The sequence below is a fragment of the Oncorhynchus gorbuscha genome, linkage group LG03 (assembly GCF_021184085.1).
Source record: "Oncorhynchus gorbuscha isolate QuinsamMale2020 ecotype Even-year linkage group LG03, OgorEven_v1.0, whole genome shotgun sequence".
Classification (NCBI taxonomy): domain Eukaryota; kingdom Metazoa; phylum Chordata; class Actinopteri; order Salmoniformes; family Salmonidae; genus Oncorhynchus; species Oncorhynchus gorbuscha.
In genome coordinates, this window is record NC_060175.1 from 42160034 (window position 1) to 42185206 (window position 25173).

A 25173-nucleotide genomic window follows, 5' to 3' on the forward strand; every position below is an offset into this window, starting at 1 on the left:
AATCCAGACGGGAGATGACAAGTGCCTGGATTAGGACCTGCGCCGCTTCCTGTGTGAGGCAGGGTCGTACTCTGCGGATGTTGTAGAGCATGAACCTACAGGAACGGGCCACCGCCTTGATGTTAGTTGAGAACGACAGGGTGTTGTCCAGGATCACGCCAAGGTTCTTAGCGCTCTGGGAGGAGGACACAATGGAGTTGTCAACCGTGATGGCGAGATCATGGAACGGGCAGTCCTTCCCCGGGAGGAAGAGCAGCTCCGTCTTGCCGAAGTTCAGCTTGAGGTGGTGATCCGTCATCCACACTGATATGTCTGCCAGACATGCAGAGATGCGATTCGCCACCTGGTCATCAGAAGGGGAAAGGAGAAGATTAATTGTGTGTCGTCTGCATAGCAATGATAGGAGAGACCATGTGAGGTTATGACAGAGCCAAGTGACTTGGTGTATAGCGAGAATAGGAGAGGGCCTAGAACAGAGCCCTGGGGGACACCAGTGGTGAGAGCGCGTGGTGAGGAGACAGATTCTCGCCACGCCACCTGGTAGGAGCGACCTGTCAGGTAGGACGCAATCCAAGCGTGGGCCGCGCCGGAGATGCCCAACTCGGAGAGGGTGGAGAGGAGGATCTGATGGTTCACAGTATCGAAGGCAGCCGATAGGTCTAGAAGGATGAGAGCAGAGGAGAGAGAGAGTTAGCTTTAGCGGTGCGGAGCGCCTCCGTGATACAGAGAAGAGCAGTCTCAGTTGAATGACTAGTCTTGAAACCTGACTGATTTGGATCAAGAAGGTCATTCTGAGAGAGATAGCGGGAGAGCTGACCAAGGATGGCACGTTCAAGAGTTTTGGAGAGAAAAGAAAGAAGGGATACTGGTCTGTAGTTGTTGACATCGGAGGGATCGAGTGTAGGTTTTTTCAGAAGGGGTGCAACTCTCGCTCTCTTGAAGACCGAAGGGATGTAGCCAGCGGTCAGGGATAAGTTGATGAGTGAGGTGAGGTAAGGGAGAAGGTCTCCGGAAATGGTCTGGAGAAGAGAGGAGGGGATAGGGTCGAGCGGGCAGGTTGTTGGGCGGCCGGCCGTCACAAGACGCGAGATTTCATCTGGAGAGAGAGGGGAGAAAGAGGTCAGAGCACAGGGTAGGGCAGTGTGAGCAGAACCAGCGGTGTCGTTTGACTTAGCAAACGAGGATCGGATGTCGTCGACCTTCTTTTCAAAATGGTTGACGAAGTCATCTGCAGAGAGGGAGGAGGGGGGGGGGAGGAGGATTCAGGAGGGAGGAGATATAATATATAATATAATATATATAATCAACAGCGTTTTGTGAATTACTCTCGTGATGCACTCACTGGTATGTCTGAATAGCTGGAGGCCACATCTAGGGTTGCCAGACAGAATAGACTTGCTTTGGATATGCTTCTTGCCAGTAAGGGGGGTGTCTGTAAGATGTTCGGTGAACAATGTTGCACGTTTATTCCTAATAACACCAGTCCTGATGGTAGTATATCTAAGGCCCTTAGTGGGCTTGATGCACTATCTGCTGAGATGAGGACCATGGCGGGGGTGGAGGAGTCTGTTCTCTTGGCCTGGTTTGGTAAGTACACTGGTATGGTGGTTACTGCATTTCTGACCCTAATTCTTGTATTTTTATTATTGATGTGTTGTGCTGCTTGCATCATACTGTGTTTTTAAGAAGTCTGTTACAGATGTGGTGAAGGCTTCAGGCATGATGCCTTTGCTTGATGCTCCAGTTGGAGATGCTGATACTGAATCAAGCTTTCAGGGGAGGATGGGAGACAAAAGCATATCACTTTCTATTTTTCTTGGTTGATTTTTCATTTCTTCTGTAAAAAAATAAAAAAATGTTTTATTAATAATAAACTTTGTATTATTTTCATGAAATGCTATTTTCATGAAATGAGTGATACCCTTGTGGGTGTCAAAAGGGGGAATCAAAAACTCCAGTTTTTATATATATATGTTAATGAACAAAGGGATGTGCATCACTTCATATATTCACAAAATAAAGGTTTAAAGTTCCTGGGTTCATCAGCTAGTATATCGGATGGTGTGGTTACACCACACAGGGGTGTAAAAAGGGGGATTATGAGGATTCTGTGTTATGCACTATAACCCGTTACCATATATGTGATTGAATATTATCTGCCGTTGGCTTGTGTGGATGTATGTATGTATGTATGTGTTATGCAACATAGCTGACTTGAAACATTGTTAACAGTTTCAGGGCCATGGGCCTGTCTCATGATGGAAAAATAAAGAATAACATCAAGACAGGAACTGTGCAATGAGTTGGGGGGAGGCACATTCAGAACGTAGCGTTGCGAGAACAAACTGTATTTTGTTAGATAACAGGAGCCAGGTGCGAGATAACGGTATCAAGCATGAGCGCATATTCTTCACAGCAACAGTTACATCTATCAACTGGAGCGCCCGGAGGCCGGGACCAGCTCTGCGCCAACAATCAACGATAGGCTGGGTGAGTCTAAACCACGCCCAGTCTCTACTCTGACAGGCCGGCTCGGAAGCAGGAACTATTTCTGTCAAGAGTATATTTATATACTATATATAGTTCTCTGTTTGCCCTGCGAGGTGGAACAGAGAGCCCGTATATACGAAAATTGCATTTACCACTTATTGCTTAGCTAATAAAAAATACATAGTATACAATCGGTGACTCAGTGTCATACTTATCCTGATACCAGATTCGAATTGACGCAACCCTAACATTATTGATGATGGAAGTTGATTTGTAGATCAGTCAGTAGGCAGTCGCCTGCAATGACGGAGAAGCCCATTGACATTAATTGAACAGCGAGTGGGGTGCATCACTTTCTCTTCCGTCACTGGGTGTACTACATGTTTTAGGGCTGCTAACCTTGATCCTGGAAGCAGTAAGCAATTTTGTTACAGTATTTAAAATAATGCCTACCACTAATGTCTTATATTCACAGAATACCTGTTTGAAAATGAGTGTAGATGTGTGTCACTGTAGTCATGCACAGGTTTCCAATCCTATTATTGGAGGTTGAAGGTTCTTTTAAAATAACATGTCTAATCCAGCGAATTGGCAATGATTCAATTGATTTAATCCTGTTTGCAGGATTGGGATTAATTATAGCTGCTTTTGGTCACTGAACCCTGCTCCCATGTTTCATGAGCTGAAATAAAATATCCCCAAAATGTTCCACAGGCACAAAAATATTATTTCTCTCAAATGGTGTGTACACATTTGTTTACATCCCTGTTAGTCAGCCTTTCTCCTTTGCCAAGATAATCATTCCACCTGACAGGTGTGGCATATCAAGAAGTTGATTAAACAGCATTACATAGGTGCACCTTGTGCTTAGGACAATAAAAGGCCACTCTAAAATGTGCAGTTTTGTGACACAACACAATGCCACATGTCTCAGGTTGAGGGAGCGTGCAATTGGAATGCTGACTGCAGGAATGTCTACCAGAGCTATTGCCAGATAATTGAATGTTAATTTCTCTACCATAAGCCACCTCCAACATCACTTTAGAGAATTTGGCAGTACGTCCGACCAGCCTCACAACCGCAGACCACGTGTAACCATGCCAGCCCAGGACCTCCACATCCGGCTTCGTCACCTGCAGGATCGTCTGAGACCAGCCACCTGTACAGCTGATGAAAAAGAGGACTATTTCTGTCTGTAATGAAGCCTTTTTGTGGGGAAGAACTCAATTCTGGGCCTGGTTCCCCAGTGGGTGGGCCTATGCCTTCCCAGGTTTACGCCCCTGCCCAGTCACGTGAACCTATAGTCCCAAATCCATATAATTTTTTTGAATTGACTGATTTCCTTATATGAAAATCATTGAAATTGTTGCATTTATATTATACTGTATAATTATAAAGTTAGTCTACTAACTAAATTGAGCAAGATTTAGGGCTCTATTCAATCCGCATTGCAGAAATTCAGCTTTACGTGATTGACATTTAAAGGCAATGTTTCAGCTTTAGCAGAGACAGTATTCACGGTAAACACGGCATATGTTGGCTCAATTTGAAATTACCTTTAAATTTATATCGCAGAATCTGTGACGCTTCAATTTTGAGTGAATAGAGCCCTAAATTGTGCCATTTAAAAAAAAAAGTATACTACAATAGCATTACCATTTTTGTTCCCTAGGCAGCCACTAGTTCCCGATATCAAACGCCCACTAGAGGTGGCCTAGGCTAGGCCTTTTTGCTGACATCCTGCAAATAAATCCCATCTGTATTGTGCAGTTTATCATAAGGAAAACATATATATGCATTACTGTATTCAGTTACTGATGGTGTCTCGGGTTACTGTCATATAGCTCCACATTACATTCTCCCATCAGAGAGATATGCTTTAAACATGAAACTAAAGCCTAACAGAGATCCTCATACACTGTTAGAACAGAGTAGCCTACATCGCAAAAGGTTAACAGTGAATGGCAGCGGTACTATTGCTAAGAGAGATCATTCATTGGTTGACAACATGGTATCAATTTGCGGGGCTCAAAGCACATTAGAATCTGAAACCAAATACAAAAACACATTCACTCAAATAATCTCCTAAATGGTGACTTTTATTGTGAAAAATCAAGTAAACCCAGTTTCTCTGTAGTGCTTTGTGTGCAACATTCATTGAAAGTGTCCTTGAACATCCATGTAATGGAACGTGGGAGAAGTCATATTTTAGTCACATCAACACCCAATAGAACAGGGCTCTCCAACCCTGTTCATGGAGAGCTACTTACTGTCCTGTAGGATTTCACTCCATACCTAATCTGATTTTCATAATTAGCTGGTTGATAAACTGAATCAGGTGAGCTACAACTGGGGTTGGAGTGAAAACCTACAAGAAGGTAGCTCTCCTGGAACAGGGTTGGAGAGCTCTGCACTAAAACCATGCCCCAGACCCATACCTCTTACATGTCAAAGGCGTTGGAAAGTCCCAGCAAGAACAGGCAACATATACTGCCCTACAAAGGAAAAATGCAGAAACAATGTATTTTTCTTACTGCAAAATCTGTCTTCAGACTTTTTCTGTCTAGACACAGCAATTTCTGATACACCATTATATATTCTGATCAATTGACTTGTTCTTGTGTCAGGAAACGAAATACCACATTAATCAGAAAACATACCTGGCCATTACAATAGATCAAAGATTTTTGACCAACTTCGTAGTTACTGCATTTTGCCTTTGTAGGGCAGTATAGGCTACACGGCCCTGACCCAGAGTATTTCATTGTAAGACAAGATTTCTAGTGCTGATACATTTTCTATAAATTACAAGTCACAAGTTTTCTGAAAGGGATACTTTGGTATCTGTTTATGACCAGCTGACAAAAGCTAATTTTTTAACATTTTGTTTAGAAAATGGGAACAGATGTGTGAGAGCTTTTAGACTGTATTAGTAGTCTGATGGGGAAAAAAAAATAAAAAATCACCAGCATTTCACCATTACACTGGTCTCTGCCAACAAAAATAATGGGATGAATCTTTTTGCCAGTAACACTACCAACCACTTGAAGAAAAGTCAGAATTAATGTTTAAAGGGTTCAATTATCTATATCAACGTCTTCTACACTCCGTTTCAATAGCAAGGGTTGCCAAGAAACCCAACATTGAATTGCAATGAATTCTACATCGGGCAAAAATGAGCATTTGAATCAGGAAAGTTTCCTGTCACGACAACTACAAGCCAGAATGTTGAATAAAATGATATTTTAACGTACTTTACCGGTTGTCGGTGCGATTTGTTCTTTGGTGGTAGGAATGTGAGACAATATATATCCACAGGACTGTATTATTACATAAGCTTTTCAAAGCACTGGTAGTGAGTTCAGATATCTATCACCTGAAGCATGCACAGAACCATGTAAACACATGCATGAGCTTGGCAAGTATGCATGCATCTTGTACATGCATTTTTATTTTGTGCGCATGCTTCAGGTGATAGAAATCTGAACCCACTACCAGTGCTTTGAAAAGTTTATGTAATTATACTTTACTGTGGAATATAGCCTCACATTGCTGCCGCCAAAAGGACCAACCGCATGGACAACCAGTAAAGTATGTAAAAATATAATTTTATTCAACATTCTGGCTGGTAGAGGTCGTGGGAAGAAACATTCCTGATTAAAACAGTCATTTCTGCCCAACCTGGAATTCAATGCAATTCAACATCGGGTTTCCAGGCAAGAGCAAGGCCGTGGTGGCTTTCATTGGTGAAAGTATAATAAAGAGTCACAGTCTTCCTCTGACATGCATTTAGATTTAACATACATAGTTCAACATGACAACACTTGGTGGTCGTCACAATAGTCCAACAATATGAGTGAGGGTAATGGGGGATAAAAGCAAAAAACACGATCATGAAGTGAATGTTGAGATGCAAAGCACATTGTGTAGACATTACCTGAACTGCAAATGTAAGAAGATTCATCCCTTAGATTTACATTATACATCATAAAGTCTATTCATCTATCAATTTCAAGATTAAAAGCTCCAAAATACAACAATTCAAATGTTATGATCATTAAAAAGAATTACACCATATAAAATACACAAAAAAATTAAGAAAAACCAATCTCACTATAGGTAATGCCAAGGCCTTTTAATGGCAGAGTGCCATGGCATAATAATAATTGCATTAAATATTTATGTTTCACACCAAGATGCAGACACCTCACACTGTATAAAAGAACTAATTCAGCAATAGCCTACATTTGGAAAATAAGCATGTCACAGCACCATTGAAGAATTTAGGGTTGTATTGACCTATAAGGAATCTAGCTAAACTCCGCTATTATCTAATATTAAAGTCATTGCCACTGTAAAACAATGAAAGAACACCTTTTCTACCAAGTAACTGGGTTTATATTTGATGTCATAAGGTGAATGCACCAATTTGTAAGTCGCTCTGGATAAGAGCGTCTGCTAAATGACTTAAATGTAATGTTTTGCCGTTACTGTACTGGTGAGGCATCTACAAACAAAACCTTTTAAATTAATATTGTTATTGATGTGTAAAACCAAACGTGTATCATGCCACAATGGCCCCAGAAAAAGATTTCTGATTTCTGTGGTAGTACTGAAGAGTCTAGCCATACTTAACCTTTTATGCCACAAGTCAACTGTCAAAGTAAGGCATTTTCAGGCATCTCCAGTTCTGTTAAGAAAGCTTTCTGCTCCATTAGTGTCGACAAACTGAACACATGCTACATTGCTGAGCAACAACACTTCAACGAACAATCACCCACTGTGTATTGGGTGAGACTAAAAATGTCCCCAAAACAATTGTACAGAATATTTTTCATGAGCTCATAACCTTGCAGTAAAGTAGCCTGTGAGCTGACAGCTGTAGTTGTAATACTGAACAGGTAAGACTGAACACAGTGTCTGATGCTGGATCAAGTGAGGTAGAGGATCATACAGACACACAGCGTTGTAAGATATGGGGGTTTGTGGTGGTTGTGAGGAAGTGCTCTGACTCACACCTCTCCAAAGTTGGCATGGCCTGTCTCCTTGGCATGTTCCCGGGCCTCCTTCTGTCCTACTAGGCCTGTCTGACACACCAGGCAGCGCAGGGCAAAGCGGTTGACGTCCGTAAACTGCCGCTTCCTTCGCGCCTCATCCGCCAGCTCCAGGGCCTGGGCCAGGATGATGTCGTCTGTGGTGGAGAAGATGGTCTGGGGTGGAGCGTCGGAGCCGGGCGTCTCCTTTTGCAGTGGGTCGTAGTGGATGCCGTCGTAGATGAGCAGCACGCGTTTGTGGTAGCCAGCGTCCTCACCAAATCGATCCACACGCACAGTCTGCGTGTCCACTACACAGATCTCACATTGGTGGAACTTAGACAGGATGGACACCTCGATGGCTCCACCCCAGGTGTCGTCACGTCTGATCCAGGTGCAGTACTCCTCGTTGGTCTTTCCCAACACCGCCTCAGAGTAAGCCATGGGGTTGCTGGACACAATCTGGGTGATGAGACCTCGCATCTCGGGGGCACAAGCTGGGTCGTATACCCCTCCCTCTACCACGTAGGAGACACTGGTGAACAGGCAGGAGTTGTCTGCTGGAACGACCCGTCTGGCCAGCACCGGGGGGAAACTCCAGACGGGGTCCCTTGGTTACAGCTGAATTTGTGGTCTGGGTCTTCATCTTGTTCTTCTCCTCCTCAACAATGAGAGTGTCTCCTGCAACAAATGTGTCATTTAAAAAAATCAAATGCAGCCATAACATAGCAGGGTGAAGTCTATCCAGCTGTGTGAAAGTAACATTTGATTTATTCAAGTAAGAAGAGACACCATAGCCTACCTGATTTGATAGGGTAGTCCCTTAGGTGAGCATCTCCGTTTCGGAGGTCCAAGCTGGAGGGAGGGTAGCCAACCATGAGCTTCTGTACATCACAGGGAATACCAGTCAGCTCCTCTACCTTGCTCTTCAGCTCCTGCACACTGGACTGGTGGGTCAGGCCCTGCATTATGTGGCTCCCATTTTTGGTCTTACAACGCAGACGCAACATCCTGGGGGTCCTTAAACTGTGGGAGGAAAAAACACCATTCAACAAGGGATCATCTTCAGTTGTTAGCCACCTACAAGCCTGTGAAGTGTATGCTAGTTTATTCAGGCCAAGGAACCTTAAAGCTAGACGTACTTACATTTCTAATGAAAAAGTTATTTGTTTCAGATCACACCATGCTGATGAAACTTTGGTGGAGCTAAACAAGTGGCTAAACTGCTGATCACAGCAGTGAGAGCAAAACAACTGACTGCAACAATTTCTTTGTCCTGCCACTCCCAAGAGTATTTCTGTTTTAGCAGCAGTCACCAGTTAGCAAGATAGCTAGCTAGCATGTTATGGACACCTTCTTCTTCTGCTAGCTACAATACTAGACGAGCTGGCTATCTGGCTTCAATTAAAATGGTAAACTCAAACTGTCTAGCTACACACAAGCACAGATATTTATGAATGAGCAATATCATTGATGAACTGATTGGTAGTTAGCTAGCTAGCTTGACAACTAGCTACCATAAACAGCTAACGTTACTAAGCTAGCTGGCTAAACTGTTCAAATCAAATTGTATTGGTCACATATATTTATCAGATGTTATTGCGGGTGTAGCGAAATGCTTGTGTTCCTAGCTTCAACAGTGAAGTATCTACAACTCACAACAATACACACATATCTAAAAGTAAACTAATGGAATTAAGAAATATATAAATATGGTACTTTACACTACAGCCTTGCTTTACATAACTAGCTACATAGATACCAATGCTACGTAATGAACCTGTTTAATTAATAATTGGACCTTTATTTAGTTGCTTACCTGATGAAAAGTGTTACCCTGCGGCGGCGCGAACAATCAATATCCAATGACAGTCTCTAATGTGTACAACGTCACAACTGCGTCGTTCGTAACGTTGTTTCTCTACACAAATATGACGTATACACAAGCTTGTTTTCTTTTGGCATGAAGAGATGATTGATTCATTTTATTATCAATTAAAAATCAAATCAAATCCTATTGGACGCATACACATACATACAGTATTTAGTAGATGTTGTTGCGGAAGTAGGGACATGCTTGTGCTCCTAGCTCCAACAGTGTAGTCATATCTAACAGCACACAACAATACACACAAATCTAAAAAGTAAAATAATGGAATTAAGAAATATAGAAGGTAATGGTGGTATACAGAAGATAGCCCTATTTGGTAAAATACCAAGTCCATATTATGGCAAGAACAGCTCAAATAAGCAAAGAGAAATTACAGTCCGTCATTACTTTAAGAAGGTCAGTCAATACGGAAACATTTCAAGAACTTTGAAAGTTTCTTCAATTGCAGTCGCAAAAACCATCAAGCGATATGATGAAACTGGTTCTCATGAGGACCGCCACAGGAAAGTAAAACCCAGAGTTACCTCTGCTGCAGAGGATAAGTTCATTAGTTCAACTGCACCTCAGATTGCAGCCCAAATAAATGCTTCACAGAGTTCAAGTAACAGACACATCTCAACATCAACTGTTCAGACGAGACTGCGTGAATCAGGTCTTCATGGTCGAAATTTCTGCAAAAAAAAATACTAAAGGACACCAATAATAAGAAGAGACTTACTTGGGCCAAGAAACACAATCAATAGACTTCCACCAATTAAACTGGTGGAAATCTTTCCTTTGGTCTGATGAGTCCAAATTTGAGATTTTTGGTTCCAACCACCATGTCTTTGTGAGACGCAGAGTAGATGAACAGATGATCTCCGCATGTGTAGTTCCCACTGTAAATCATGGAGAATTAGTTGTGATGGTGTGGGGGTGCTTTGCTGGTTACACGGTCTGTGATTTAATTAGAATTCAAGGCACACTTAACCAGCATGGCTACCACAGCATTCTGCAGCAATACGCCATCCCATCTGGTTTGCACTTAGTGGGACTATCATTTGTTTTTCAACAGGATGATGATCCAAAACACCTCCAGGCTCTGTAAGGGCTATTTGACCAATAAAGAGAGTGATGGAGTGCTGTATCAGATGACCTGGCCTCCACAATCACCTGACCTCAACCCATTTGAGATGGTTTGGGATGAGTTGAACCGCAGAGTGAAGGTAAGGCAGCCAACAAGTACTCAGCATATGTGGGAACTCCTTCAAGACTGTTGGGAAAGCATTCCAGGTGAAGCTGGTTGAGAGAATGCCAAGAGTGTGTGAAGCTGTCATTAAGGAAAAGGCTGGCTACTTTAAAGAATCTCAAATATAAATTATATTTGGATTTGTTTAACACGTTTTTGGTTACTAAATGATTCCATGTGTTATTTCATAGTTTTGATGTCTTCACTATTATTCTACAATGTACAAAATAGTTTTAAAAAAACTTGAATTAGTAGATGTGTCCAAACTTTTGACTGGTACTGTATATATACACAGTATATGATGGGATTTATAGACATTATAGACAGTATATGGATAGAATATGTAGTATATCTGAAGAATACGTAGAGTAGAATAGTATACAGCAATAGTTAAATAGGATAGGCCTCGACTAGAAATCTGAATATTCAGTACATACAGTACATATTAAGTGGGTAAAACAGCATGTAGACATTACTAAAGTCACCAGTGTTCCATTATTAAAGTATTCTATGACTTTGTTCATAGGGCAGCAGCTTCGAAGGTGCAGGGTTGAGTAACTGGGTGGTAGCTGGCTAGTGACAGTGACTAAAGTTCAGGGCATGATACTGGGGGGAGGCCGGCTAGTGGTAACAATTTAACAGTCTGATGTCCTTGAGATGGAAGCTGTTTTTCAGTCTCTCAGTCCCAGCTTTGATGCATCCGTACTGACCCCGCCTTCTAAATGGTAGCGGGGTAAACAGGCTGTGGCTTGGGTGGCTGAGGCCCTTGATGATCTTCTTGGCCTTTCTGTGACACCAGGTGTTGTAGATGTCCTGGAGAGCATGCAGTGTGCCCCCGGGGATGCGTTGGGCAGACCGCACCACCCTCTGGAGAGCCCTGCTGTTGCGGACAGTGCAGTTGCCATATCAGGCGGTGATACAGCCTCACAGAATGCTCTCAATGGTGGTCCTGTAGAAGCAAGTGAGGGTCTAGGGACCAAGCCAAATTTCTTCAGCCTCTTGCGGTTGATAAGACTCTGTTCCATTTCAGATTGTTAGTGATTCGTACGCTGAGGAAAGTTTCATCTTCTCCACTGCAGCCCCATTGGGGGCGTGCTCTCTCTGTTGTCTCCTGAAGTCCACGATCAGCTCTTTAGTTGTGTTGACATTGAGAACACACAGGCTGCGATAACACAGGCAGACCAATTCTGATATTTGTTCCACTAATTAGTCATTTGAACAGTCATATCAGATCTTTTCAATTTTTCAGAGTTGATCTGATTCATCATAAGACCAATTAGTGAGAAAAAAAGTATTCACACAGTTTAACATTTCTAAAACGTGACAGGGATATCACTTCAAAGTCAGAGACTTGTTTCCATTGTGGAAATTGTGGATGGATCCAGCTATGATACCAAGTCTCTTTTAAAAATAAATATTAACAGTGACATAGACATAAACTGTGACATTAACTGTGACAGTTTATTAGGTACACCCATCTAGTACCAGGTCGGAACCCCCTTCGCCTCCAGAACTGCCTGAGTTTTTCAAGGAATAGTAATGTTGCACAAATAGTATCAAGAGACCTAACATGTGCCAGGAAAACATTCTACATACCATTAGACCATCACCACAGCCTGTACCATTGACACTAGGCAGGATGGGGCCATGGGCTCCTGCTGTTTAAGACAAATCCTGACTCTGCCATCAGTGTTATGCATCATGAACCAGGATTGGTCGGACCAGGCAATGTTTTTCCACTCCTCGATTGCGTGCCCACTGGATCTACTTCTTGTTTTTAGCTGATAGGACTGGTCATCATGGATTACAGGTAAATCCGCACCGAGCTAAAGGCTAGAGCTGCCGCTTTCAAGGAGCGGGACACTAATCCGAACGCTTATTAGAAATCTCGCTATGACCGCAGACGAACCATCAAACAAGCAAAGTGTCAATACAGGACTAAGATTGAATTCTACTACACCGGCTCTGACACTTGTTGGATGTGGCAGGGCTTGAACATTTTTACGGACTACAAAGGGAAACTGAGCCACGAGCTGCCCAGTGAAGCGAGCCTACCAGACGAGCTAAATGCCTTTCATGCTAGCTTCAAGGCAAGAAACAGTAAAGCATGCATGAGAGCACCAACTGTTCCGGACGACTGAGTGATCACATTCTCTGTAGCCGATGTGAGCAAGACCTTTAAACAGGTAAACATTCACAAAGCCGCGGGTCCAGACGGATTACCACGACGTGTACTCAAAGCATGCACGGACCAACTGCCAAATGTCTTCAATTAAATTTTCAACCTCTCCCTGACCGAGTCTGTAATACCAACATGTTTGAAACAGATGAACCATCCTGACCGGTTGCATCACGCCTGGTATGGCAACTGCTCGGCATCTGACCGTAAGGTGCTACAGAGGGTAGTGCGTATCTCCCAGTACATCCTGGGGCCAAGCTTCCTGACATTCAGGACCTATAGACCTGGAGGTGTCAGAGGAAATCCCCCAAAAATTGTCAATGACTCCAGTCACCCAAGTCATAGACTGTTCTCTCTGATACCGCACGGCAAGTGGTACAGTAGTGCCAAGTCTTGGACCAAAAGTGTCACAGCTTCTACCCCCAAGCCATAAGACTGCTGAACAATTAATCAAATAGCCACCCAGACTATTTACATTGACCCCCACCCCCTTTGTTATTACACTGCTGCTACTCGCTGTTTATTATATATGCATAGTCACTTTACAAATTACCTCGACGAACCTGTACCCACACACATTGACTCGGTACCGGTACCCCATTTATATAGCCTCATTATTGTTATGTAACTTTGTTACTTTTTAATTTTGGACTTTAGTTTATTTATTAAATATTTTCTTAAGTCTATTTCTTGAACTACGTTGTTGGTTAAGGGCTTGTAAGTAAGCATTTAACGGTAAGGTCTACCATTAAACTACACCTGTTGTACTCGGCGCATGTGACAAATAAAATGTTATTTGATTTGCTGCAATAGCCCATCTGTGAGATGGACCAACGAGTTGTGCATTCTGAGATTCCATTCTGCAAAGCACTGTTGTACTGAGATGTTATTTGCCTATTTGCAGCCCGCTGTTAGCGTTCTTCTTCGACCTCTCTCATCAAGCCGTTTTCACCCACAGGACTGCTGCCGACTGGATGTTTTTTGTTTGTCACATTCTCGGCAAACCCTAGACACTGTCATGCGTGAAAAGCACAGCAGGCCAGTCGTTTCTGAGATACTGGAACCTGGACGCCTGGCACCGACACTCAAAATTGCCTAGGTCAATAATTTTGAACATTCTAAAGTTTGATCGAAAAGTAACTGTATGCCCCGATGCCTGTCTGCCTGCTTTATACAGCAAGCCATGGCCACGTGACTCACTGTCTGTACAGTCTGTATGTCAAGTACATACATCTGTCAAATACAAAGTACAGTGAAATACTAAAGCCTCATAGTTAATATTCTGATAATGTATTTGAAGTGACATGACATGAGTTTTGTGTGTAGTGCTTGATAGTTATCTTGAGCCCTACAAAGAGTAGGGAATGAACTTGAAACCTGATACCTCCTTCCCCAAAACTCACACACAAAAAGGAGAGAACAATTACATCTGTTTTCTATCTTCATTGATTCTTTAATACAATTACTGGAGAAACATCTTAAATACAATTCAACAATGCTAAACTAGCTGATTGATGCAATGAAGTCCATATCAACAGGCAACATTTGGCATGTTAAAATTCACACAGCCGTGTATTGAATACAGTACATTCTTGAGCAGAGCAGGCTATCCTTGGAAAACTATCAAATATATAGTCACACCTCTTGACATTTATTTGGAACCTTCATCTGTATGATTATACACATATTTATTATGCAGCATGCCCCAAAAGGCACAGGAAATAACTTGCAACATTAAGAAATGTGACCATTTCAGTATACAATCATTTAATTTTTAAAGAGCACTGGACTAACTTCTAATCTAAAATTATATATAATATATATATTTTAAAAGAACTTTTATTTAATTTTACCTTTATTTAACCTGGAAAGTCAGTTAAGAACACATTCTTATTTTCAATGACGGCCTGGGCACAGTGGGTTAACTGCCTGTTCAGGGGCAGAACGACAGATTCGTACCTTGTCAGCTCGGGGGTTTGAACTCACAACCTTCCGGTTACTAGTCCAACGCTCTAACCACTAGGCTACCCTGCCGCCCCCACAGTGCCTTGGGAAATTATTCAGCCCACTAGATTTTTTCCCACATTTTGTTACGTTACAGCCTTATTCTAAAATGAATTAAATAAATAAATAATCCTCAGCAATCTACACACAATACCCCATAATGACAAAGCGAAAACAGGTTGAAACACCTTATTTACATAAGTATTCAGACCCTTTGCTATGAGAATCGAAATTGAGCTCAGGTGCATCCTGTTTCCAATGATCATCCGTGAGATGTTTCTACAACTGCTTTTTTTTGGTTACAGTATTCCACCAGTTGTTCCAGAGGTTTGGCATGCAGAGCAATGGAGGAGGGGATGATGATGAGCTTCAGGTCACAGGGAGAAACTGAGGCACCAGCTGAACATGAAGGTGACTTCGTAGTCACTCAGAAGCGGAAACAGCCACTAGTTTCTGGGCTGTCATAGTCGACTCCTTCACACAGGGAGTCCTTCAAACAGAACAGACATGACTCATATAATATTCCTGGTCTCTTTTCTATCACTATCTTAAGGCGTTTCAGAGCAGTCTGATTAATCATTGACTTAAAAAGAAAAGACAGGTCTTCCATTACTACTAGAGATTTGCTTCAGAAAAACCAACGCACAGAGATCTCTGCTAGGGAAAATCTCTCATGATACACCATCATCATTATACTACAAAGAGGGAACAAAATTATTAGTACTATCAGTAACTGAACATTTTGATACAGCATCCCATCATACTATATGCCAATATTATTTAAAGGTGATACATAATCCATTGTTTGAGATTAGTCTCATGTGAATAAATGAAATTATAAACTGGGTAATTAGCACCCTGAATGCTGATTGGCTAAAAGCTGTGGTATATCAGACAATATACCATGCGTAGAAGCAAAATGACTTGTCTACTGTTATAATTATGTTGCTACCCAGTTTATAATAGCAATAAGGCACCTCTGGGGTTTGTGATATATGGCTAAGTGATATATCCAGGCACTCTACGTTGCGTCGTACTTAAGAACAGCCCGTAACTGTGGTATATTGGCCATATACCACACCCCCTTGGGCCCTATTGCTTAAACAGAAACCTTCTGCAGGAATATATCTAAAATACTCACAGAAAACAGCTTCCTATACGAGGCTGTAATGACAGACAGACAGGAAGGGACAAAAGGAAGAGACACAAATGGGGGGACTAGCTATAGTACTGAACTCACAACAAACCAAATTGAACCAACACACTTGCACCACAACAAGAAACGTTGAATATGCATCTCAAAACATCAACATGTCTATATTTACTGCCCTTGTGTGGTATTGAGCTCTGAAGCTAATTGTTGTACAGAGCATGCTTCTCCTAGGATCACCAGCTGGATTTAACACCTGCTTACTGGAAGACGTTTTAACTGTGTATCTTCTGGAATGATATTCAGAAGACCTAAATGAGTATAAGAGGTGCAGCTTGCTTGGGATAGGAATAGTGCTATGCATATTCAAGCTGGAGACATACAGCCTATGAAGACAAGGGGAGACCATGCAAGACAAACAGCTGATGTTGGAGGAGAAACAGACATAATATAAAGAGAAGCCACCAACAAGACCACAACATGTCTGGATTATCAAAGGGATTTAAGGGTGAGGGGATGCTAAGGATAAAGAGGGATTGGCTTGGGGTGAGGGTGGCAGGTGGGAAGAGGGAGGTGACCGAGTTGAATTAAGAGTGATTCATTAGGTGGGTGCCAATTTTTGACACTAACTTGGCTTTGCTGCAGCATCCCCTCCGGCATCTCAGGGAGCCAGGGCCGGTTGCCGGCACTGTAGAGCCTGGGCCGCTTGAACTGGTCGAGACTGGACAGGGGGGTATAACTATTCCGTCGGAGCAGCATGGGAGCTGGGTCCCTCGGGACATTATCCTGGTTGGAGATGGGGAAACACCAGGTGCATTAAAGCACACCCAACGTTACTGGGACAATTCCCCAAAACACAGCAATCAAACGATAGTTTTCCTTGACCAACCACCACACACACACACAAGAAAAAGAAAATGCTATTAGACAAGAAAAAGGTGATTCTGCAAAAAAAAGACAATCTAAAAGCAACTTCAGGGGGCAAAGGTTATGGTGCAAAGACTGTTGTCCCTTGCACCACACTGTGTTGTATACCAATCAATACAAGTCAGTTATTAAAGGGGACCAGAGCATTGGTGGTGGTGTTTGCAATCAGGGAAATATGATCAGTTATAACTGCCTCCAAGTTAAATATAAAGTCACACTAACTACTCATTTAACCAGACATACTGTAGCTTGAGCTAGTTTGGTTAAAGAGGAAAAATAACCAAAAAGATGTTCAGTGAAGCATGTGATATGTGAGCAGAACAGAGCAGAGCCTTGCCACTGAGGATAACGTGCAATGTTACTCACAAGTGGTCGGTCGCGATGTGTGTTCACTGCCTTCACATTAAGATAAAACATTTCCACTTTACAGCCTGGGGAAAGTTGCAGAGAAATTGATGTGACCCGTTCCTAATTGCAATACAAACGACACGTGGTGATAGAGGAACAGGAACTCAGATGTGAACATGCATAAAATAATTGTCAGAACAATTTGTTCAGCATTTAGTCTAATGAACACAAAGACTTACCATACGCAACAGGAGTGAGTTTGAGCACTGTGTGCAGTGGACATTTCAGGTAGGGCAGGTCATCTATGAAAGACAAAATAAAGTGTCACTACCTCTGGTGTTTGTGAAACTGTCAGTAAAAGTGTACTGTGCGGTGTGTGCTCACCCACCTGCACTCTTATCCAAGAAGTAGGCCAGCAGGCAGCGCATGACAGCCTGGTGACAGATAACCAGCACGTTGCCCTGTCTCTCTAGCTCCATGATGACAGGCTCTAACCGCTGCACCAGGTCCTGGTAGGACTACAGGGAGGGAGAGGGGACACACTGAGCCTTAGTGATTCCTCACCCTGGCAGGAACAGGGCCCCAGAAAAGTGGTAAGAGGGTAGGACTTTACCTCTCCCCCTGGGTAGCGGTAGTGGTACTTGTCCTGGTCCCTCAGGGCAAACTCCTCTGGGAAGGATTTCTGGATCATATCATAGGTCATCTCCTCACACACACCCTAACAGACAGGAAAGAGAAAACTCTGGAAAATGTGCCTTGTCAGTTGAGTTGACAGGTAATGATAAATCATTCATTATTATTATACAAATATGGAATATTACAAGTCCTTTATCACAGAACAAGTTCGTTTTCATCACAAAAGGTGTCTACCTAAATTAAACCCCCATGGTATTAATTATGTTAGACCAGTGATAAGTGAGAGATCAGAGGTGAAGTCAGCACTGACAGCATCAATCTCATTGAGGACCTTCCACTGTTCGTAGGGCACAATCAGCTCCTCAGCAGTCTGGATGGTGCGTCTCAGCTGGCTAGTCCATACCTTCAAGTCAGACAGTTTGTGCTCCTCAATGAAGCTGTGCAAGGCATAAGCAAACTGGACCAGAGGGGGCAAATGAGAAAGATACAGTAAAACTAGTGAAGAGAGATTAGTTTCAATAACAAGCCCATCCATCAGGGTACGATTTACTGTACATGGTCGTAAACATGCTATTAACTAAGAGTACATCATAATTACATGATCAGATTACCAGTGTTTACTCAAATTCAAAGTACAGGAGCTTTAATTAGTATTTTCCATTAGCTGTAACTAAATCGAAATAGAAACTGGTAGGGTCCACTGACTCAAATACAGGGGTCAGTGTCATGCTGACTGTTCTCCAGAGCGGGCCTAACCGTTATGTCAGACAGGACACATACCTGTTTTCCTCCTGGGGAGAGCTCCGAGTCACCTCCGATACGGCCCTCCATGTTGTGATTGCTCTCTCCATGCCGGCACAGGTAGAGGGAGTGAGAGTGTACTTGGATGTTCATGAGGTAGTACACTATCTTACTCTGGATGTAGTCCTGCACCCGGTTCACCAGGAAGCGCCGGCCCACATTCTCCACCTTGATGAAGGATAGGTCCCTACGGGATACACAGTAACACAATTGTCTGTGTTCTGTATCCACCTGGCGGCTTACATCTGAACTGTTGCAGCAAATTTACAGGAATTCTAGAGAATTACTGTTAACGCCTACTAGGAATAACAAATGATCCGTATGAACAGTTCTTGCCTCTAATTGAGGCAAGCGGCCGCTACGGGGCCCCGACTCAAAAAAATAAAACAACTCAGTTGTGGTTTCAACTGAGAGAAATGATAGAAAAACACCAGGTGAAATATATAAAACTGGTTATGCATCAGCAGTTTCTCTCTTACGTCACTCATGTAGATGTAACAGTATAACTTTACGTCCGTCCCATCGCCCATACCCGGGCTCGAACCAGGGACCCTCTGCACACAGACCACAGTCACCCACGAAGCATCATTACCCATCGCTCCACAAAAGCCCTTGCAGAGGAAGGGGAACCACTACTTCAAGGACTCAGGACTACAATTGCAAACAATTATCTCCACCCAAGGCAAAATGGGTAGAATTGTAGGAAATTAACTTTAAATAGTACATTTATCTCTCCACCATCAAGAGGGGGAGCCGCTATATTTTGTTGCCACGAGGTGGGGGGCCCCCCAACCAAAAAAGGCTACGGAGCCCCCCTGGCAAACTCCTATTCAAATGCAAAACACTGAGATAGACAATATGCTTTGGTCATTCTTACTTGTCATAATCATCGGGATCCAAAGGTTGGTATGTAACCTTATAGCACTCTATGCGTTTGAGAAAGTCATCCATCACTCTCTCTCTGTGCCTCTCTGGGTAGTCTGGACTGGATACCTTCACTTCCTGTATAGAGATAACACATTAGAATGTGGGCAAAGAAACAATGAAAGTCGTCAGTCACATAGCAGGGATATGGTCAGTGTATAAATAGGTTATAGTTTTGACCGTGGCGTGGGGTCATAGTAAAGCATTACAATCTCACATCGGAACATACCAGAATATTAGCAGCAATGACTTCTGGGTCGTCACACACTGACTCCACAAAGAACACCTGTTGGAAAGAAAATAGCTCAGACTACAACAACATACTGTCTCACCACAGGGCTGGATGCAGAGTCCCATGACCACAAACTATCCGATTCATCTCAATATTAAATGCCGGTCCATAATACAGTAATGTTATATGGAGATACAATTCAAACACAAAACTATATTTGGCAATTTAGCACATTGCACGTTACCTTGAATGCATGCTTTTTCCCAAAATCAAGAATGAGGTCTCTCCTCTCCCTTGTTGTGTTTGTTGCATCAAATACCTAATCAAAGCAAAGCAAACATCACAAAACTGGTGGATAAATGTCAAATATATTGAGCAGACAAAAAAAGAACCCAAATGAGAGAGCAAATGCCGTACAGCGATTTGTCCACCTTCTTCAGTTAGATATCCCTTCACATCCTCCAGGGCTACCAGGGCACACTGTCTGTGGGAGAGGAGGGAAATACAGTTACAGCTGTCTGCAGCAAAGGGGGCAGGTATGCAATCCAAACTACTATACTTTATCTTAACGGCCCCTGTATCATTTATTTGCTCATTTCGTGTTTGCTTGTAAGGGAAGCGGGCCAGAAGACCAGAGTGATCTACCGTATGCCCATCTTTCTTCTGTATAGTAACACTGACGGAACAGTGACAGAACATACCGATTCAACATTTTGCAAGGCTCATACGAGCAGAAGAGTGACAGCAGCAGCAGTATATTTTAGATCAACATTCTGTGATGTCAAGAACAGTAAAGCTGTTTACAGGTCCATAAAGGGCTATTCTCTACACAGACAACTACATTCACCTTCTGAGCCTATTTGGATGCCATCCTCATTCAGTGATTATACTGGATACATTTTTGTGCTTGCTTAGAAAACGTTCAGCTAGTTGGAAAATAGTAATCCATCACAAATTACTAGGAAAAACAAAGCAAATTTCAGTTTGAATCCTGCACACACACACACACACACACACACACACACACACACACACACACACACACACACACACACACACACACACACACACACACACACACACACACACACACACACACACACACACACACACACACACACACACACACCATTCGGAAAGTATTCAGACCCCTTGACCTTTTCCACATTTTGTTACAGCCTTATTCTAAAATGGATTGAATTGGTCCCCCCCCCTCATCTACACACAATACCCCATAATGACAAAGGGAAAACAGGTTTTTAGAAATGTTTGCAAATGTATAAATAAAAAAAACATCACAATTACTCAGTACTTTGTTGAAGGACCTTTGGCAGCGATTACAGCCTCAAATATTCTTGGGTATGACGCTACAAGCTTGGCACAGCTGTATTTGGGGAGTTTCTCCCATTCTTCTCTGCATATCCTCTCAAGCTTTGTCAGGTTGGCTGGGGAGCGTCGCTGCACAGCTATTTTCAGGTCTGTCCAGAGATGTTTCGATTGGGTACAAGTCCGGGCTCTGCTGGGCCACTCAAAGACAATGAGACGTGTCCCGAAGCACCTCCTGCGTTGTATTGGCTGTGCGTTTAGCGTCGTTGTCCTGTTAGAAGGTGAACATTCGCCACAGTCTGAGGTCCTGTGCGCTCTGGAGAAGGTTTTCAAGGATCTCTCTGTGCTTTGTGCCGTTCATCTTTCCCTTACCCTTCCCTGGATATGTGCCTATACACAATCCTGTCTCTGAGCTCTACGGGCAACTCCTATGACCTCATGGCTTGGTCTTTGCTTTGACATGCACTGTCAACTGTGGGACCTTATATGGACAGGTGTGTGCCTTTCCAAATCATGTCCAATCAATTGAATTTCCCCCCTTGTGGACTCCAATCAAGTTGTAGAAACATCTCAAGAATAATCAATGGAAAAAGATGCATCTGAGCTCAATTTCAAGTCTCATAGCAAAGGGTCTGAATACTTATGTAAATAAGGTATTTTTGTTTTTATTTGTAATACATTTGCAGAAAACAAATCTAAAAACGTGTTTTTGCTTTGTTTTATGTGGTATTTGATACATTGAATACATGTTTTCCTCAAATCAATTTTAGAATAAGGCTGTAAATGAGTAAATAACAAATTGTGGAAAAAAGGAAGGGGTCTGAATACTTTGAGTGCACTGTATTCTGTTAATAGAATATGAGTATTTTGTACACTGAATAACTGCTTGCACAGCAGACAGCGTGTTGATTCAGAAACACATTAGCCATTGACGCAGCACCCAACGCTGCAAAGTAAATGTGTGAAATCAAGCATGAGAGAACCTGGTGTACTGCTGGAGTAATGAGATTGACTCAGATCTGACCATGCTGATAGAGACACAATACTTGATTAATGATTGTCTTCCTAACATTTGTCAATTTATACAAAACTTTGGCTCTCATATGTGAACTAAGGTGTACAACGCAGTTCTGACTGCTTTTTCAGTATGACTCATGCATATGAACAAAACAAATGTAACTTACTTCCTTATTTCCATGGCTTCCTTGTTGTCGTGCCTGAAGAAGTCGTAGGACTTGTAAGCTTTGACGGCCTCTCGGCGGTAGACACCCAAGTTAAACACTACAAAACGAACAAAATGGCATCAACAATAGAGTTATGACTAGCTTTTATCAGTGTCTACATGGTCTACTGTCTCCTTTCATAGAAATGGGACGGGTTTAAAGTAGGATCCTTTTCAACATGGGGCGTCTCAGTTCTCAGGAGCTTTAAAACTTGACAGTTGCCTAACTAATGAAAGTACCTTACTTCGTAGGCCACAATACACTTGTGATTTAAAGTTGAGTCATGTGCTTATTTAAAGATCTCTCAAAAACCAGAGGGTTAATAGTCAATAGGCTGTCATAATGGAAGACTTAAATGGACATGTCTAATGTCTTCAAAAGTAACGTTGTAGAGAGGCTCTTCCCCCACTCACCTTTGGTTGGCACCCCTATCCAGTTGAGGTACCGTGTCAGTTTCTTAGACATGTAGGTCTTTCCCCTGGCAGGTAGGCCGATCATTACAATCACTGTGGGAGAGTTTGTCATGTAGGATGCCCATGCTGAACAAAAAGACAGACAGACATACATAATATAGTGTATTCACATTGGACTAAATCAGATACTACTGTATACTGTCAATACAGTATACCTACAAAATTATACACATCCCTGACAATGAAATGAGATACAGTAGATAAGGCAAAACAATTGAACTATCAAAGTGGCTGGTTTGTGTGATCAAACATCACTGGATTCATTTATTGTCCTTGATTTCCCATGTACTGTATACTCAGATGAAAAGGGATAGATCAAAGTGCACTGGCAAGCCATAGTTTGCTATTCTCATATCAATTACGGACACAACAGGAATACTGTTCAGAATATGGGCTATTTATGATCATATTTCACTATAATATGCATTATACAAATATGATGTGGAAAGAGAATGAATAATTTGTCCAAAATATGCCAAAGGAAGACTAATCTTTCACAATATTATTGATGCACTTGTATTTCTTTCAAACTCATTTCCTTGAGAATGTGTGCATCAGCTACATGTGTTGCATGTCAGACATAGGGACAGTTTTCAGAGATAAAGCCAAAACAACACCTGCAGACTCATTCTGTGCCAGTCAAAACAACCTGAGGCAATCACGCAGACTGCAGAGGAATTGATGCCCGTCCTGCTCATGACCCTGCCTGTGCACAGCTCTCCTGCATTGAAGATTTTTCTATGGGAGACTTATCAGTACTTACAGCATTTCTTCTCATTAATTCGGAGCTCTGTTTTCTTGGCTTCAGCAGAGTTGGCCAAGCCAGTCTTTCTCTGAATGGTTTCTGACATGGTGAAGTTGTGTCCTTGTTGAGCCAGGTTTCCAAAGGCTCTAGAAGAGCATCACCCCAGACAATCAGAAACAGAAGGTTGATTTATTAAAAGATCTGAACAATATTCAATTAAATTAAAGTTCATGTACTGGTATAAAATGTAAAAGCACTTAAATACATTAAGTAATATGAGTTCGATATTAACTTTCAAATATATGACAAAGTAATGGTATACGACTTGACATATTGCTGTAATATAGGCTACTTTTATATTCTGCCCACAGCCTTCAAGAACATAGTAACACTGCAAAGTGAGGGAGACATCTGATCTTCACAGCCACTGCACTGTATGTAGCCTACTGGGCGGCCATATCTGAGGCTATCATCAAAAATAGCACACGCACTAAAAACGGACATCACTAAATGATGCTAAAGGAACCATTTACCGCAGCACGTTATGCGACGACACTACTGTAGTGCAATGGTAGTCTCGGGCCGGGGTCTTAAAATGTCTGTCTGGAATACTGATAATAGGCTTATTGGTTGTTTCGCACACATACACTCACCAAAGTTATTGCAATTTACCTGCAATGTGCGAGACGATGAGGCAATTAGAACTGAAAAGGTTAATCTGACGACGGATACGCGATCTTTGGCTCGAGGTTTCTGTCCCACTACAGCCTGCGTGGCGAATGTCTGGTCGAGGTCGATGCTGTCCTTCGTATGTTGGTGGCACGGACCCGGTTGATGCTCTTCCACTAATTACCACAGCCACACAGTCCAAATATATTGTAATTCATGTAAACACAAATGTGCTTTTTAGTTTTAATTTAAAGATAGGGTTAGGCAAAATACTAGAAGTGTCGTTAACATTCGGTTTTAAATGACATTTTAAGATACATTGTAGAAATAGGCGGGGTTTATGATTTTGTGGCTGTGGTAACTATTGACTACACCTTCCAAACCAGAAAAGCATGAGGTGTGCCTGAGTCACAATTTCCTTACCGTAATCTTCATAATATGCAGACCTTTGAAGCGCATAGGCAGTAAACATCGGATTATATGCATTGACCAGACAGCAGTAATAATACAATCACCAGCCTATTGAAGGTCTTTATCAAACTATACTATTAGCGCATTTGCTTAGCAGAACATGGGATGCTCGAGGGGGGAGTTCCTGCAGGAACAGTGGAGGCTCCTCAGAGGAAGGGGAGGACCATCCTCCTCAGTGAATTTTATAAAAATTGTAAAACATTGAAAAAGTTAGATAAAACTATACTAAACATATTCATGTCACCAAATAAATGATTAAAACACACTGTTTTGCAATAAAGGTCTACAGTAGCCCCAACAGCTAGCTTCCAACCTCTTCTTGGTACATTGACTTCAATACAACACCTAGTAGGCTCTTGGTTCTCACCCCCTTCCATAGACTTACACAGTAATTATGACAGGTTCTGGAGGACATCCTCCAAC

At 42.3% G+C, this 25173-nt stretch overlaps 2 protein-coding genes across 8 annotated transcripts; both read right to left on the bottom strand.

Moving 5' to 3' along the window:
* Positions 1–4573: 4573 nt before the first annotated feature.
* On the bottom strand, positions 4574–9459 carry LOC124020357 (ubiquitin thioesterase OTU1-like). The gene is given in 4 exon segments (XM_046335670.1): positions 4574–8112; positions 8114–8204; positions 8326–8549; positions 9343–9459. Coding segments are annotated over 3 exon segments (909 nt in total). The 5' UTR covers positions 8534–8549; positions 9343–9459; the 3' UTR covers positions 4574–7502.
* Positions 9460–14249: 4790 nt separating this feature from the next.
* Positions 14250–24712, bottom strand: LOC124031395 (6-phosphofructo-2-kinase/fructose-2,6-bisphosphatase 2-like). Of its 7 annotated transcripts, XM_046342579.1 has the most exons (17): positions 24283–24712; positions 23629–23756; positions 22806–22931; positions 22354–22450; positions 20261–20327; positions 20088–20162; positions 19841–19897; positions 19565–19689; positions 18667–18874; positions 18197–18343; positions 17864–17968; positions 17639–17768; positions 17490–17552; positions 17269–17333; positions 16606–16761; positions 15967–15989; positions 14250–15315 (listed from the first exon to the last, which is right to left on the bottom strand). In XM_046342579.1, exons 2-17 carry the CDS (start codon positions 23714–23716, stop codon positions 15249–15251), a joined length of 1599 nt encoding a protein of 532 aa, XP_046198535.1. In that variant the 5' UTR covers positions 23717–23756; positions 24283–24712; the 3' UTR covers positions 14250–15248. The 7 variants fall into 7 exon arrangements, 5 of the variants coding, with proteins under 5 accessions (XP_046198535.1, XP_046198536.1, XP_046198534.1 ...); XR_006838118.1 differs by having other exon boundaries at positions 15967–16761; positions 24283–24702; XM_046342580.1 differs by lacking the exon at positions 15967–15989 and having other exon boundaries at positions 24283–24666.
* Positions 24713–25173: the final 461 nt, after the last annotated feature.

Excerpts from the sequence above, each read along its gene's own strand:
- LOC124031395 (XM_046342578.1), bottom strand. The coding sequence starts at position 23,716 with ATGTCAGAAACCATTCAGAGAAAGACTGGCTTGGCCAACTCTGCTGAA. Across the intron at positions 22,932-23,628 it reads AATTAATGAGAAGAAATGCT|CATGGGCATCCTACATGACA; the intron begins GTAAGTACTGAT and ends CTTTTTGTTCAG. Across the intron at positions 18,875-19,564 it reads GATCCCGATGATTATGACAA|GGACCTATCCTTCATCAAGG; the intron begins GTAAGAATGACC and ends TGTATCCCGTAG.